Below are 15,899 nucleotides of genomic sequence, written 5' to 3' on the forward strand. Positions count from 1 at the left end.
CCGGGGATAATCTAGGACAGATTTTTCCTCTCAAGACCCTTAGCTACATCTTTTGCCATATGCAGTTTATTATTTTGCTTTATAAGTTAACGTTGATATTTTCCGGGGATTAGGCCATTAGGCCATCTTTTCGGGGGTTCACCATTCAGCCAACTACCCTGAGGCTTGTCAAAAGGTCATACAAATAGCTGATGACAGGGTCCAGTTGTGAACCCACGTATTTGATTCCTGGGTCAGTCCTCTTCTTTCTAGAGTTTTATAGACCAAGATACATGATAGCCATGGTCCATCAGAGTTAAACTTAATGGTGACACCATATACTATGGAGGATTTTAGTGGTCCCAACAAATGTAGAAAGAACTTTCAGATGCAAATAGAGTGTTTGTAAATCTTCAAGAATACATACAATGCACAAAGAGCAAGGATTAGAAGTGATAATGATACATTACTTATTTGGTAGAAACGTGGGGAATCAGGAGCAAGGCTCAGTAGAACTTGAGAGGGGCTGTATAAAAGTTGGAACATGGTCCCAAAGTCTTCTGCCCTCCCAAGCAGAAAGTTCCTAGGCCTGCGCAGGACCTCTTGGGTGGGAGGAACAGAGTGGTGTTTTTATTATAATAGGGTGACTCAGGAGAAGTCGAAGATCCCTAGGTGTTGATTCTGGTAAATGGGGGAATAAACATCAACCATGTCCTGCCTCTGTGAGGCCCATTACTGTGCTATTTATATTTGATTTTACTTCTCATGGATGACAGCTCATCCGTAGAGACTTCCTGCTACTGATTTATATCACTGATGATCCTCAGATCACTACCTGCAAAACAACTGGGGAAGTCAGCCTTGGCCTGGCCTCTTGAATGGTGATGGATCTGAAACTCTGTATGAATGTAGAAACATGTTTTGTAAAAGGATAAGAATTTCGTTAGCAATTTAGAAACGCAGTGATATTTTATTAACCCTTCAGAGTGGTGTGGAATTCAAGAGAAATGCTATTGAGTAGGTAGAAGGCAACCTGGGTTTTCATGTAAACCTGTCTTACTGCACTGGCAAGCTATGGTTGGGTTTCATTTTCTTCATCCCTAAAGTAGGCATTAGGGTACCCAATGATTCACCTCACAGGGCTGCTGGGAGCAGCTAATGAAATGGGAACTTCTGGTAGAGCACAAAGCAGGGTTCAAACACGGAGACCTGTTATTCCTCTGTGGGCACATGGAATGGGGAAGCAGGTGGTTGGGCTTAAAGAAAATTCTAATAGAGAAACTGAAGTTAAATGCCAACATTCCTCAGCTGGGCTGGCCAAGTTTTTATGGGTGTCAGCTGCTGTATGCCTCCCTCACTCCCTGTGAAAAGTGGCCAACTTTTCTCTATTCACAGGGCCAGCTAAATTTTTCCAGGGAAGATCTAATATTTAATTAGACATTCAGGCATTCAAGGGTGTGTGGAGTTTACATTTCGAGTTGACAGTTGAGATGATTTTATCTGACATGGCTGTGCTCTCTGATTGCTGTGTGATATGGTATGAATGAAAGATAGTGTAATATAAAAAGTGGGTATCTACTTGTCTTTATCTTAGGAAAAAATGGTTTAATTAGGGCTGGGGATTCTACTGAAGTTCCATTTTGACAGAAGGGTCTCCTGAAAATTTGATAAGCATCCTGGTATGTGTTGTGTTATCCTTGATGATGAAACCCAGTAAGGTGGATTAATTAGTGTCTGTGTTTTCTGCATCAAAACCTTCTCTCACAGAAGTCCCTGTACAAATTTCTGCTCATCACCTTCACCAGCTCTTACAGAATAATGCTGATGACTTCACATCCAGGTACCTTAATGCCAGTGACTTCTCTGTGAAGGAGGATCTATACACTTGCTACGAACGCGTGTGGACCTTGTCCTGGTCCACTCAGATTGGGGATTTGCCCAATTTTATCAGGGTATGTATAGTATCCCTTTTAGTAGTATGGATTTGCTGCCCTGGAGAAATTCTGCAAAAAAAAAAAAAAAAAAAAAAAAAAAAAAGAATTACACAAATGGAAACAGTCATGAATTATTAATTTTGTTGGAATATTCGAGTAAAGGGATTCTATGATCTTTCTTTCTGGAAGTTTTCAACACATATTTTGTAGCTCATATCCCTGAAAAAGCAATTTAAACCCAACGTCTCCCTTCCTAACTCACTGTAGGTAGTGAAGTTGTTGGTCAGTGTCCACCATGCAATAATTCTACATCTGTTATTGGATAATTTAAGCAGATGTGATTGACTTAGATGATCGTGGAAGCAGATGGCATAGCAGAAGGAAGTTTAGAAAAGAATTTGCTGTCTTTGTGTAATGACAAAACCAGATGCTCTTGCATATTTAGGGTTTTAAAAAATAATCTAATGATCATCTAGCATTTGGTTATTATAAAAAGAAGCCCAAGATGAAAATTTTTTTCCTAGTTGTATGGTGGTGTGGGTTATCTGATTTTCAATCGAAATTCTAGAAAGGAGATAGAGGAAGAATGGGAGACCTTGCTTTTATCTCATGGCACTGTTTCTTTCCACTTTATTTTAATAATTTGGATTGCAAACATATAAAATGGAAAAACATGGAGAAGCAAGGTATCTCAAGACTTAGAAGATGGTTTATTGTACCTCTTTTGGCAATCGACTTGCAAATGAATATTTCTCTAATCTACTGGGGCTTTCCTTAGCCATTATTTACTGTTATGTTTCTATATTTCAATTCTGTCACTCTACTTTCACTTTCTAGCTATCTGATTATCTGAAACACAATGTGAAAAGACCCTTTATTATTTGATTAGACAAGATTAGATTTTGGTTCCATGACAGAATTTACCAGAAATGTAACCATCTCAGGTCTCTGATGAAAACCTTACTGGAGTGAATCCTGCTGCAGCCATGCGTGTGGTATATGATGGTGGAGTTTTTCTTGGACCCATATTTGGAGACATGTTGGCTACTGCCAACCAGCATAGTCAGGTGAGAGTGAATGGGCCATCCTAAGTGCAAGCTCCAGTTTCAAGTCTAACTCAGCTCCTCACTGATTTGTATCATGGACCCATTGAGTTAGCTCCTAAGGGTCATTTTGCCACTGTGTAAAACAGGGGTACTTATGGCTGTCCTTTTTGTACCCCCGCAGGGTATGTACATTTCCCTGAAAATATAAATGCCTTGTAACCACAATATTCTATTATAATTGTTGATACTACTGTTATGGTGCAAAAATTTGAGAATCTCTATAGCTAAATATGATTTTTGCTTCTATCCGAGGTATCAAAAAGTAAATGAGCTAGGTCATTCTTTTTGTCTTTAAAATGTCCTTTTTTTTTTTCCTATCTTCCCATATTTCTGTTATAGGTCATCTGCTTTCCATTTGATAAAGTTTTAAAATACAAAAGCAATAAAGAATAATATCAACACCTGGGTACCCAAACTGAAAATTGACATTGTCAACATTTTGATATATTTATAATTTTTGTCTTTATGGAAAAAATGAAACAGAATAGATAAAATTGAAGTGTTCTTTATTGTCCATGCCATGCCAATACCTCTTCCCTTAATAAAGAAACACTGTCATAAATATAATCTGTATGCTATTAATGCATTTTTTATACATAGAGAATCAGCGGAGTCATATATTTTTTACCTTTCTCATTTCCAAGTAGTTTTTGAGTTCTATTAGATTAACATTAGTTCCAGTGAAAGGGAAATATATATAGTCTCTCTTTGGGAATCTACCATTCTGTGACAAAAGAGACCCCAACTAAAGTATCCAAATACACTCTAGTCTTTAGTTATATATTCACATAGTGATGGTGGAAGGAACACACTGAATTTGTTGGTCTTTAGTAGCAAATAAAGGGCTTGTCACATAAAGTAGGTACCTGGTTGGAAATACAGAGTGATGAGAAATCCTTATGCAGTTTAAGCATGTGAAATTTACTTCTATATGACAGAGAGAAAATTTACTCAATATTTCGCACATTTAATTACAGAAATGGGTTTCAGCATGTCCACCATCATTTTAAGAAAGCTTCATGTGTTTTGAACCATTCATTGCAATTTAAGATTAATTACTGGGAAAATAGAAAAAAAAAAGAATAAGAATAAGCGAATCATGAACACATTTCAGCTTGGGAGCGCTTCACAGATACTTTATGAATACCCTAGCAGATATGAAATGCATAAAATTGAAAAGAAATTTTGCCTTTTTTCAGGTGGTTGTGCGAGTGAATGACGTACCAGCTCATTGCCCAGGTTCCTGCTCTTTCCAGTACCTCCAAGGGTCAACTCCCTGTGTCCATTCTGTGTGGTACTCTGTTGGTATGATTTGTGACTTGGCTCTGAGATGGGTATAAACCTGAGACTTGCAGTGATTTTGTTAGAGGCCATGTAGCTGGTGATGGGTGGGTAGAAGATACATTAGTTCATTAGGCAGAGGTTGACTGATGCAGCAGAAAGTGTTATGTTTTGGTCTATCTAAGGTAAATGGTCATGATTTGAAATGGGGAGAAGTAGACTTTTGATGACTAAAAATGTTTTATTGTCTTTGTCCTTTATTTTGAAATACTATGTTCTTTTAAAAAAATTGATCAGTGATCTCTTCTCACTAGCTGGAGAAAATTTAAGATCGGGGCTGTGTACTACAATAATAAATACAGGTGGCCAATATTTAAGTCAGCATTCAGCTCCTTGAATTTTGGGAGGGGATTGGGGGAGAGAATGAGCATTTGATGATAGTGAGGCCTCTTAAATGAAGTAATATCACTGAGAGATTATTTTGTTTGTTTGTTTTTTTAAAATTTCTTTCCTCCTTTAAGATGGCGACGTCAACCTAATGATTTATATTACTGGAACTGGTTTCTCTGGTGACTCCCAGTTCTTGCAGGTTACAGTGAATAAAATGAATTGCAAAGTCATTTTCTCAAACCAGACCAATGTAGTCTGTCAGACAGATTTGCTGCCTGTTGGAGTGCATCGGATCTTGATGTTGGTGAGGCCCTCTGGTCTTGCCATCAGTGCCACTGGAGAAGACCTCTTCCTAAATGTGGAACCTAGACTGGATACGGTGGAGCCTTCCACAGCTGCGGATATTGGTAATCTGGGGAGGGTCTCACAGTGTGTCTGACTCTCTGAAGCTAGTGTTCTTGCTGGTAGGAATCTAGTCCTGCTGTGTAATGAATTCCATATTCACTGTGATTCACTGTCTTTTGTTTACTGACATAAGTATCTAAATGAGCAACAAACATTTGAGCCCTTAAATGAACTCACTTGCCACATAAAGGATTATAGTTTGGCTGGTGGTGTCAGGCGTAATTGGGTCCTACATAACTTTCATACATGTTTGATATTTCATAAGTTTGTGGACTGATGCGCACTGGGATGCATGGCTAGCATGCAAAACCGATTGCCATTTGAGTAGTGGGCAATACAGAGGGTGGTGGGTCTTGTCAACATAACCTTGTGAATTGGGTTAGTTCTATGGAAACTCAAATATTTCTCCATGACTTTCTGCTTTCTGAGGGACACAGCCAGTTAAAAACAACCCAGTCAGATTGCAAGAATCTCAGGAATACTGAGGCTTATGTTTGTTAACGAATAAACATTAGAGCATAAAACCCTTTTCCTTAATGCTTTGGATTTTTGTCATGGTTTATTCTGGAGTCCAGAGGACTGCAGCTTAGAACATATTTAAAAGCAATGTGGTTTGGCCACAAACTCATTGTTCAAAAGAACAGATTTTTTTTTCTGACCCTATTTTGCCTAGAAGAGTGAATTATGAGGCCCACCCCACCTTGTTTCTGCACATAAAACAGAGCAAGCATAACTTGCACTTATTTCTCCATGATTTAAGGAAAGTCAGATGATATATGGAGCTCAGAGTGAAAGATCATATTCTGTATTAACCCAATAATTATTGGTTTGAGTGTAGGGCATAGTGTAGTTTTCTCTATAGATTTATAAGGGGCTTTGATCTTCTTTCAGAGTTACCTTTGCTGTTCAGCCCACACATACCTTCTTTAGCTCCCTCCACCTTAAGGCAAACAGGTGACTCGGTCATCTTTGTTTCCTCTAGACAAAGTGCTTTACACAGGTAGGGTGGCTAACTTTCCCAGTTTTCTTGGGACTGAGGGGGTTTCCAGGACATAAGACTCAGTTTTAAAACAAGGATGCAGAACTCTTAGTGCTAAAACTTGGTCCCAGGAAAATTGGAATGAGTTGGTTACCCTATCAGAACATGCTGTTTTTTGAAGGAATTTCTAGGAGGATTGTACATTATTTTAGCAAAAGATGGAAAACTCTGAGCAGGGATATGCCAAGCGGGTACAAATTATCTTTTATTAAGACTATGGGGAAAGGGAGAGGGGGAGAGAGAGGGGCTGTAGCGGCTGCTTTCCTTATTATTGGATTTAAACTTTTTCTATTAACTCTTCCTTTGCCCTGCCACCTATGAGTTAATCACTACTCACTCACTCAACACTGATTGGGCCATCCCGTAGAGCCCTGTGTGAGGTGCTGAAGACCTTGGTCCTTAAAGTGTGGTCCTGGGCAAGCAGTATCTGTAATACCCATGAACTTGTTAGAGATGCAGAGTCTCAGGCTCCACGCCAGACCTTCTGAATCCATCTGTGTTTTAACATGTCCTCAGGCAATCTCTATGAAGAGTACAGTTTGAGAAGTGATGCTCTAGGGGATTTAAAGAGAACCAGGCTGGGGCTTACCAGCAAGAAATTTACAGAATATTTGCATATGTAATGAATGGATACAATAATGTGATAAATCATCACCTACCCGTTTACAGAAGCAAAACCCTGGAAAGAATTTTTTTGAAGAAAATCTTGGCTTTGCTTTACATACTTTCTTCATTCATTTTTGTGCTGAGATAGCATTGTCTTCTTTTAAGGTACGGACCCTTGTGTGGCCGTAGTCTAAACTTTCAAATGAGAATGGCAAGATATCATCACCTCTTCAACCTTTAATTGTTACCATCAACAATAATCATAATGACAATGCATTTAGCTTTTATTACCAGGCATTATTAATGCTGGGGGTACAGTAAATAAAAACAAAGACTCTGTTCTTGGGGCAGTGATGGTAAGTGTGTAGGATAAAAATCAAGAAGGGAAGGGGATGAAGAGGGATGGAATGGATGGTTGTGATGGGATGGTTATTGGCACTGGAGGAATGACATGAGTGGCCTTAGAGAAGGGAGATATGGGAGAAATGAAGGAATGAATTCTGGGGAAATCTTGGGAAAGACAGTTCAAGTCAGAAGGAACATCAAGGAACAAAAAGTCTGGGGTCAAAGTGGGCTTGGCTTGTTCCAGAATGCCATGGAGGTTGCCATGGCTGGAGTAGATTGAGTGAGGGGAGAGTAGTAGAAGATGACCCAAAGCAGGTTATATGACCTTGGGGAATTTGAATGGCCCTCAGCTTACTCAGCTTTTATTCTGAGTGAGATGGTGGCCATTGGAGGATTTCAAGTGAAGTGACATGATCTGACTTAGGCTGCTGTGTGAGAACTCATGGTAGGGAGGCAAAGATGGAACCAGCAAGACCAGTTAGGAGGGTATGACAGACATCCAGGGGAGAGATAATGTTGGCTTGGCCTAGGGTAGTGTACCTTAGAAATAGGTAGAGATATTTTATTCTTTTCTTTACCCTGAGGATCTCTTTTTTAACTTAAAAAATTGAGATATAATTCCCATATCATTTTTAAAAAGTGTAAACTCAGCAGTCTTCAGTATATTCACAAAGTTGTATACCTCATCACCACCTGATTCAACAACATTTTCAACATCTTGGGAAGGAACCTGTATACATTAGTAGTCACTCACTGTTCCTCCCTTTTCCCTATCCCTGGTAACCACAGATCTATTTTCTGTCTAAGTGAATTTGTATAGACATTTAATATAAATAAAGTAATGCAACATGTAACCTTTTACATCTGGCTTCTCTACTTGGCATGATATTTTTAAGGTTCATGTATGTTGTAACATATAACAGTACTTTATTCAATTTTACGACTAAATAATATTACATGGTATGGGTATACCATATTTTGTTTTCCATTCATCTCATCATGTACCTTTGGATTGTTTCCACTTTTTGGTTCTTATGACTAAGGCTGCTATGAATATTTGTGTACAAGGATTTGCATGAATATATGCTTTCAGTTCTTTTGGGTATACACCTAAAAATGGAATTGCTGGGTCATATGGTAACTCCATGTTTAACTTCTTAAAGAATTGCCAAACTGTTTCCAAAATGGCTGCATAATTTTACATTACTACTAGCAATATAAGAGGGTTTCAATGTGTATTAGTCCATTCTTACACTGCTATAAAGAACTACCTGAGACTGGAAAGTCTATAAAGAAAAGAGGTATAATTGACTCACAGTTCAGCAGGCTGTACAGGAGGCTTGACTGGGGAGGCCTCAGGAAACTTACAATCATAGCAGAAGGTGAAGGGGAAGCAAGCACATCTTCACATGGTGACAGGAGAGAGAGAGCAGAGAGGGATATGCTATGCACTTTTAAACAACCAGGTTTTATGAGATTTCACTCACTATCACTAGAACAGGAAGGGGGAAATTTGCCCTCATGATCCAATCATCTCACACCAGGACCCTCCCCCAACATCGGGAATTATAATTTGATACGATATTTGGATGAGGACACAGAGCCAAACCATGTCACAATATCTCCATACCCTCACCAGTACTTGTTATTATTATTATTTTTTTCATAGTAGCCATCTTAATGGGTATAGGATGATACCTCATTGTGGGTTTGATTTTCCTAATGACTAAAGATGTTGAGTATCTTTTCATGTCCTTATTGGCCATTTATACATCTTTGTAGAAATGCTTATTCAAATCTTGCCAATTTTTAAATTGAGTTATTTGTCATTTTATTGTTGAGGTGTAAGTTCTTAAAGTATTTTGGATACTAATCACTTATCAGATAAATAATTTGCAGATATTTTTTCCCATTGTGTGAGTTGCCTTTTCACTTTTTTTAATAGTGCTATTTGAAGCACACAATTTAAATTTTGATGAAGTCCAGTTTATATTTATCATTATTGCTTGTGCTTTTGGTGTCATATCTAAGAAACTATTGCCTGATCCAATGTCACAAAGATTTATGCCCATGTTTTCCTCTGTGAGTTTTACAGTTTTGGCTGTTATATGTAGGTACCTGATTCATTTCGAGTTAATTTTTGTACATGGTATGAGGTAGGGATTTGTATTAGCTTGCTAGGGCTGCTGCAATCAGGTACCACAAACTGGGTGTTTTCAACAACAAAAATTTATTGTCCCACAATTCTGGGGGCCAGAAGTCTGAGATGAAGGTGTCAGGAGTGTTGGTTCCTTCTGAACCAAACTTTAAGGAAGATTCTGTTCCATGTCTCTCTTAACTTCTGGTGTCTTACAGGCAATCTTTAGTGTTCCTTGGCTGATAGAACACCACCCCAGTCTCTGCTTCATCTTCACATGGTATTATCTCTGTGTCTTGTTTGTGTCCAAACTTCCCCCTTGCACCCCTACACCAAACCTTTTATTTTTTATTTTTTTTGAGACTGAGTCTCATTCTGTCACCCAGGCTGGAGTGCAGTGGTGTGATCTCAGCTCACTGCAACATTTGCCTGCCAGATTCAAGCACTTCTCCTGCCTCAGCCTCCTGAGTAGCTGGGACTACAGGTGCACCCCCCCATGCTCAGCTAATTTTTTGTAATTTTAATAGAGACGAGATTTCACCATACTGGCCAGGCTGGTCTCGAACTCCTGACCTCGTGATTCGCCTGTCTCAGCCTCCCAAAGTGCTGAGACACCGCGCCTGGCTCAAATTCCCCTTTTTATAAAGACACCAGTCATATTGGATTAGGGGCTTATCTTTTTTTAGTATGACCTCATCTTAGTTTAATTACATCTGCTAAGATCCCATTTCTGAATAAGGTCATGTTTGGTGTTATTGGGAGCTAGGGTAATAACATAAATTTTGATGAGGATGCAGGAGACATAATTCAGCCCTAAACAGGGTTCAACTTTATTATTTAGTATATGGAGTTGTCCCATTTTGTACATGTGCAAAAATAGTAGCATAAATTCTTAGAAGTTGAATTGCTGGATCAAGAGGTTATGTGCATTAAAAATTTTGGTAAATATCAAAATATTCTCTTTAGAGGTTGCATAATTTATTGCCTATGCAGCAATGCATATGAGTGTTTATTTACCACATTTTACTAACATGGTGTGTTCCCAACCTTTTTGACATTTACCTATTTTGTAGGAGAAAAAGAATATTTCATTGTAGTTTTAATTTGCATTTATTTTATTGAGACAGAAATTGAATATCTTTTCATGTGTTTAGGGGCATTGTGTTTCCTTTTCAGTGAAATGTCTGTTTATCTCTTTAGCCCATTTTTTCTAATGCAGTATTGTTCTTTCTTACTGATTTTAAAGAGCATTTTATGTATTAAGGATATTTGCCCTTTATTATCATTTCTCTCTCTGTTTTTCATTTTGGCAATTCATAAATATTTTTAATTTTTATATAATAAAAGATGTCTTCCTTTTATGGCTTCAGGACTTGTAAGATACTTAGTACAGACTTTGCAGCTCTGAAATTATAGGAAAATAAAAATTCTGCCATGTTTCCTTCTAGTTAAAAAACTTTTTAATATTCAAATATTTGATAAATTGGGAATTTATTTTGGTGAAGTATATAAGGTAGAAATTCAGATTTAGTTTTTTTCAGTGATATTTACTCATTTTATTTACTGAATAAATAATTTATTTTGCACTTATGTGAAATGTCACTCGTATCCTACCCTATAGCCTCATATTGATCTGCGTTTCTTTCTGGACTATATTTTATTTTACCATGTAGTTGATACCATAGTTACTATATAAGATATTTTAATGTCTGGCAGAAGACCTCTTTACACTTCTTTTTGAAATTTTGTTTTCTGGCTATTCTTGTTTATTTTTCATTAAACTTAAGAATCAGCTTGTCTAATTTAAGTACAAATTCTGTTTATGTGTCTATTGAAATTGCATTGATGCTTTAATTTATAAAGATATGTCACCTTTATGGTGTTCATTCTTTTGATCCATTTATTTTAGTTTTCTTATGTAAGTTTTAATCCATCCATTAAGTTATTCAACAGTATTTCAAAGATTATTTTTCAATTTTTTTTTACCTTCTTAAATTTTTTTCTTGTGAAGTTTGTTTCCAGATATTGTATATTTTATATCACGATTGTATATTGCTCTTATTCGTTTAACTTCAGGGTATTAGTCCACCGAGTCACACTGTCCTCAAAGGTTTTCATCAGGTTTTGTAGATTCCGCTTTCTGTCCCCAACATGCCTGAAGGTAGTCTTGCTTCTGTACCCCTCCCCACCCTCAAGGAGGGTAAGGCTGTTTGGTGGCCTGACTGCCTCTCTTGTATCACCATCTGGGGAGATGGCAGACCAGAAGCATCGTTATACATCAGCTAGATCAAAGGCTGCTCCTCCACATGGAAACGTGTGCTGTGATAGCAGAACTGGAGCCAACTCTCTTCTTGCTAACATCTGCAGGGAAGAAATGGGGGTTTCTGTGGTTGCTCTTTAGTGGTCAGTAGAAAAATTCTGATGGCAGTGGGCGGTGATACCAGTCATTTCTGTATTTTCATAGTGACCTGAACCTAGTATGTGTAGTGTCAAATCACAAAGCTGGAAGGGCTAACACTATTATTTAAAGACGAGGAAAATGCTGACCCTTCAGCTCAGGGGCCATACTACAATGACCTGCTGAAAGTAGCTGAGCAATCTGTGGCCCTGACCCTGACTCTCAGCCACCGTTCCTTCCACCATGATGCTCTGTTACACGTGGTTTCTTAGGAAAAAAATATGTGTTATAGGATTGCAGGAATGATCTTTAAAATTTAGGGCAGAAGGAGTTTTCAGAGACTACTACCTACCTGTTCTGACTTGTGGCATGATTGTGTCCCTAGGTTTTACTCTTAAAGGTCTTCAGGATGCAGTGCTACCTCTCTCTGCCCTCCTGTCACTATTTCTCCCTTTCTATATGATAGTTTATGTATTTAACTCCAGTTTTTCCCTGCAGTTTGAGCTTTGCCTTTCTTTTGACTAAGGAGTTTCATATTTTAATTTCATTATATCCATCTTGTACATAATTAATTTTTGTCTGCCTATATGGTTGGTGATCCCATCTGAATATGCTGTTTTTGTTACAGGAGGGCTCTGGGCCACCATCAGAGGCTCTAGTTTGGAAGGTGTTAGCCTGGTATTATTTGGATCTTACTCTTGTGCTATAAATGTCACTACAAGCAATTCAAGCAGAATTCAGTGCAAAGTTCCACCCAGGGTAAGTGGATTCCTTTCATATCTCTTTCTCTCTGGGTGAGTGACCACTATTAACATAACGTTTTCAGTGAATCACTTCTTAGAACTAAGTGAACTGATATAAACTTCTCATCATGATAGTATGCTTGTAGTAGTTATATTGTCTGTTTTGCTATGAAGTGGGAAACTAACCCCACCAATGGAGCTTGTAATTAACATCAATTAATTTCTTTAAAAAGAAAACAACCAGGCAGTTCTGGTCTGTACTCTCAGTGAGTATTAGTGACACATAACAAATAAATTTAGCTAGTGCACATTCTGGGTGTTGACTTGCAAGGCTTATATATTGCGAAGTCTCCCTTCTCTATTAAGCAAACAACAAACAACTTAGTTTTCACCAGCAATTTTGTTTTCTAGTATGGGTATGAATTGTAGAACTTAGAAACTTCTAGAATGTGTGATTTCTAAGAAATATCTTTTTAATTATTCTCCATTTGCTTCCTTTTCTTCTTAAAAACAAGTCCCTAACCTCTTCCTTTCATTTCAATTAGTGCTATATCATGGCCTATTAAGGCATTTGAGTCTGGGCTCTTCCCTGGTGCTGTTGGGGAGAGTCACACTCACAGCTGCCGCTGAACTTTCTATTCAGAGTTGACTTAAGCAGTATCAACATTCCTAGCACACCCATGACCCCAAAATAAAGATCCCCTGGGAGATAAGTTTCAAAATATTCTTTGATCACTAGTCTTACATTTTAATCTCATCTAGTTCCTTAAATATTATGAAAAGCTAGCTTTTATATGTAAACTACATTCAATTCCAATATGTGGTTGTACTCTAATTTGTTTAACTCTTCCCTATTACCAGACATTTAGATAATTTCTAGATTTTTCTTACTGTAAACAACAGGGCTTTAATCATCCTAATAACTATGTTTTGGGGGTATGTTTCTTTTCTCAGGATAAATTAATATAAATTATAAAGCTTTTGATATGTAGTATTCAGTTGTCTGAAATTCCCTTTCAAATTATACTCCTATCATCATTGTGCAAGTGTCTGATTTTTGGCACTTTGGCTAATACTGGGTTATCACTTTATTATCTTAATATATATTTGCCATTTTAATGGGTAAGACATGTACTGCTTAATTTCTTTTACCAGAGAAAATAAACATTAATAAAAAGTGAATTTTACTTTTGATCCAAGTGATAGATGCATAGGTTAAAAGGAAAATAGTAAATTATGCTCTCCTGCCCCTCCTCTCCCTTCTTCAATTCCCTCTTCCTGAAAAAAACACTTTTAATTCTTTCAAATATAGTTGCAATACCATTTTTATGTTAAATCAATAAAACATGTTTATATTATTCTAACTATTTAAATGATGCTGGCAGAACCAGGTAGTATATTTTTTTCTTTTATAGTTCTTTCGTTTTTTTTTTTCCCCCTAGAGTTCTTACTTTGTTTTCTAAACATGTCTTTTTGTTTGTTTGTTTGTTTGAGACAGAGTTTTGCTTTTGTTGCCCAGGCTGGAGTGGTGCAATGATGGCTTACCACAACCTCCGCTTCCCGGCTTCAAGTGATTCTCCTGCCTCAGCCTCCTGAGTAGCTGGGATTACAGGCATGCACACCCAGTTAATTTTTTTTGTATTTTTAGTGGAGATGGGGTTTTTCCATGTTGATCAGGTTGGTCTCGATCTCCCGATCTCAGGTGATCCACCCGCCTCGGCCTCCCAAAATGCTGGGATTACAGGTGTGAGCCACTGCGCCTGGCCAACATGTCTTTCTTATAAGTAAAATCCAACATCTTTTAATAAAAGTTCCATCATGTCAGTTATTCATTTTCCTTGAAGCTATCTCTGTTCTCCTGTTTCAATCTAGCCTGCTTATTTTCCAGGTTTATTCTACAGATTTTATCCTAGTGCTTACTTTGATTGCTTTCTTGGGTAGAGTCACTGTTTCTTGGGTTTAAAAAAAAAAAATATATATATATATAATTTTATGAGATAATATAACTATATTTTATATTAAATATAAATTATATATATTTAAATTATTATTTATTTTATGAGATAATAACCATAAGTACATCCTATAAAAGAATGTATCATGGAGAAATTTTCTGAGTTCTCACATGCCTGAGAGTACTCTCATACTTGATGGATAGTTTAGCTAGGTATAGATATTTATTTGAAATTGCCATATTTTTGCAGAAACAATTGGTGTGTTAATTGCAAATCATTCTTATTTACCCCTTAGAGCATGTCCTTATGCATCTAACATTGCACTTGACTACTAGTCCAAGCACTTATCACTCTGTGTTTGGGATGAGGGGCAGGATGGGGAGGGTGTGCAGGGTTTAGGGGAAGAGAAAGACTTGGAAGTAGCAAATATACCCTTTAAAAACAACTTTCTTAAAATTAACTTTTAAAAGTAATTCTATATGGAGTTCTCTTCCCTTAAGTCAGTCCCACTTTAAAATAGATCTGAGGTTTAATTTTTAAAATTGATTTTTCAGGGGAAAGATGGACACGTTGTGAATGTGACTGTGATCAGAGGGAACCATTCTGCAGTTCTTCCCAGAGCATTTACATATGTCTCTTCCTTAAATCCAGTTATTGTGACTCTAAGCAGAAACACAAGCAACATAGCAGGTAAAATATGTGATACTGCAAGATCTTTTTCTTCTTAGAGCATTGATCCTATAAAAAGGGCAATCAATATCCTCTGAAATTTATTATATTTTGGATTTAAGTTTTTTCCTGAAAACTAGGAGATTGCTTTTTTCATCTTAGCCATCATCAAATCAATCTCCTGATACTTTCTTTTCCATCTGTAAAATGGAACCATTGTACAGATGGGACAGTTTCCATCATGAAAAGGATGTGGGAATTCAAAAGTTACAATTCAAAATATGTTTCTCGAGCATTTAGTAAGTGACAATAATGATAGCATAAACATATAATAGATGTAATTTAATCCTTGCCACTAATTTATAGGATTATTAGCTTCAATTTACAGATAAGGAAATTAAGGAATGGAGAGAATAAGTAATTTGTCTAAAACTTGAATACAGGTCATCTGTTTGTATATACCAAGTACTTATCTACTTGCAGTTAACTGTAAAATACTTCTTTTTGACAGCAGGTTCTATTGTAGCAGTTATTTAATATAATTAGAGAATGGGATATTCTGATTAACTTAGAATTCTTGTTTCTTGAGACATTCTATGTATAAAAATAATGGATTCATTAGCACCTACTACATGGAATAATTTTTCTTTGATGATTCAGAGGATATGACAAGGTAGAATTATAATAATTTATTATCATGTAATTCCATATAGATTTGGAAGAGTAGCAGGTAACTTCCGTTTCTGGTGAACTGAATGCCAGATAACAGGGTTTGTGGCAGCCATTATCTAAGGGTTTATTGTAAAAAAACCATCATATTTCCCAAAGAAAAAGCCTGAACTCAATTTTTCTGGTACTGTTTTCATTTTCCATAGCCCAAGAGTACATAAATAAAGAGAAGTGTCCTTTAGC

At 37.0% G+C, this 15,899-nt stretch overlaps 1 protein-coding gene across 1 annotated transcript in view; it reads left to right on the forward strand.

Annotated features, from left to right (window-relative positions):
- Nucleotides 1–15,899, forward strand: part of PKHD1 (PKHD1 ciliary IPT domain containing fibrocystin/polyductin) — a 464,388-nt gene that overhangs the window by 39,623 nt on the left and 408,866 nt on the right. Inside the window, 6 exon segments of the mRNA XM_005552760.5 lie at nt 1,747–1,931; nt 2,858–2,980; nt 4,219–4,324; nt 4,822–5,097; nt 12,249–12,379; nt 14,873–15,008. Of these exon segments, the coding sequence (XP_005552817.3) occupies nt 1,747–1,931; nt 2,858–2,980; nt 4,219–4,324; nt 4,822–5,097; nt 12,249–12,379; nt 14,873–15,008 (957 nt within the window).

This window comes from Macaca fascicularis, chromosome 4 (genome assembly GCF_037993035.2).
Source record: "Macaca fascicularis isolate 582-1 chromosome 4, T2T-MFA8v1.1".
NCBI lineage: Eukaryota > Metazoa > Chordata > Mammalia > Primates > Cercopithecidae > Macaca > Macaca fascicularis.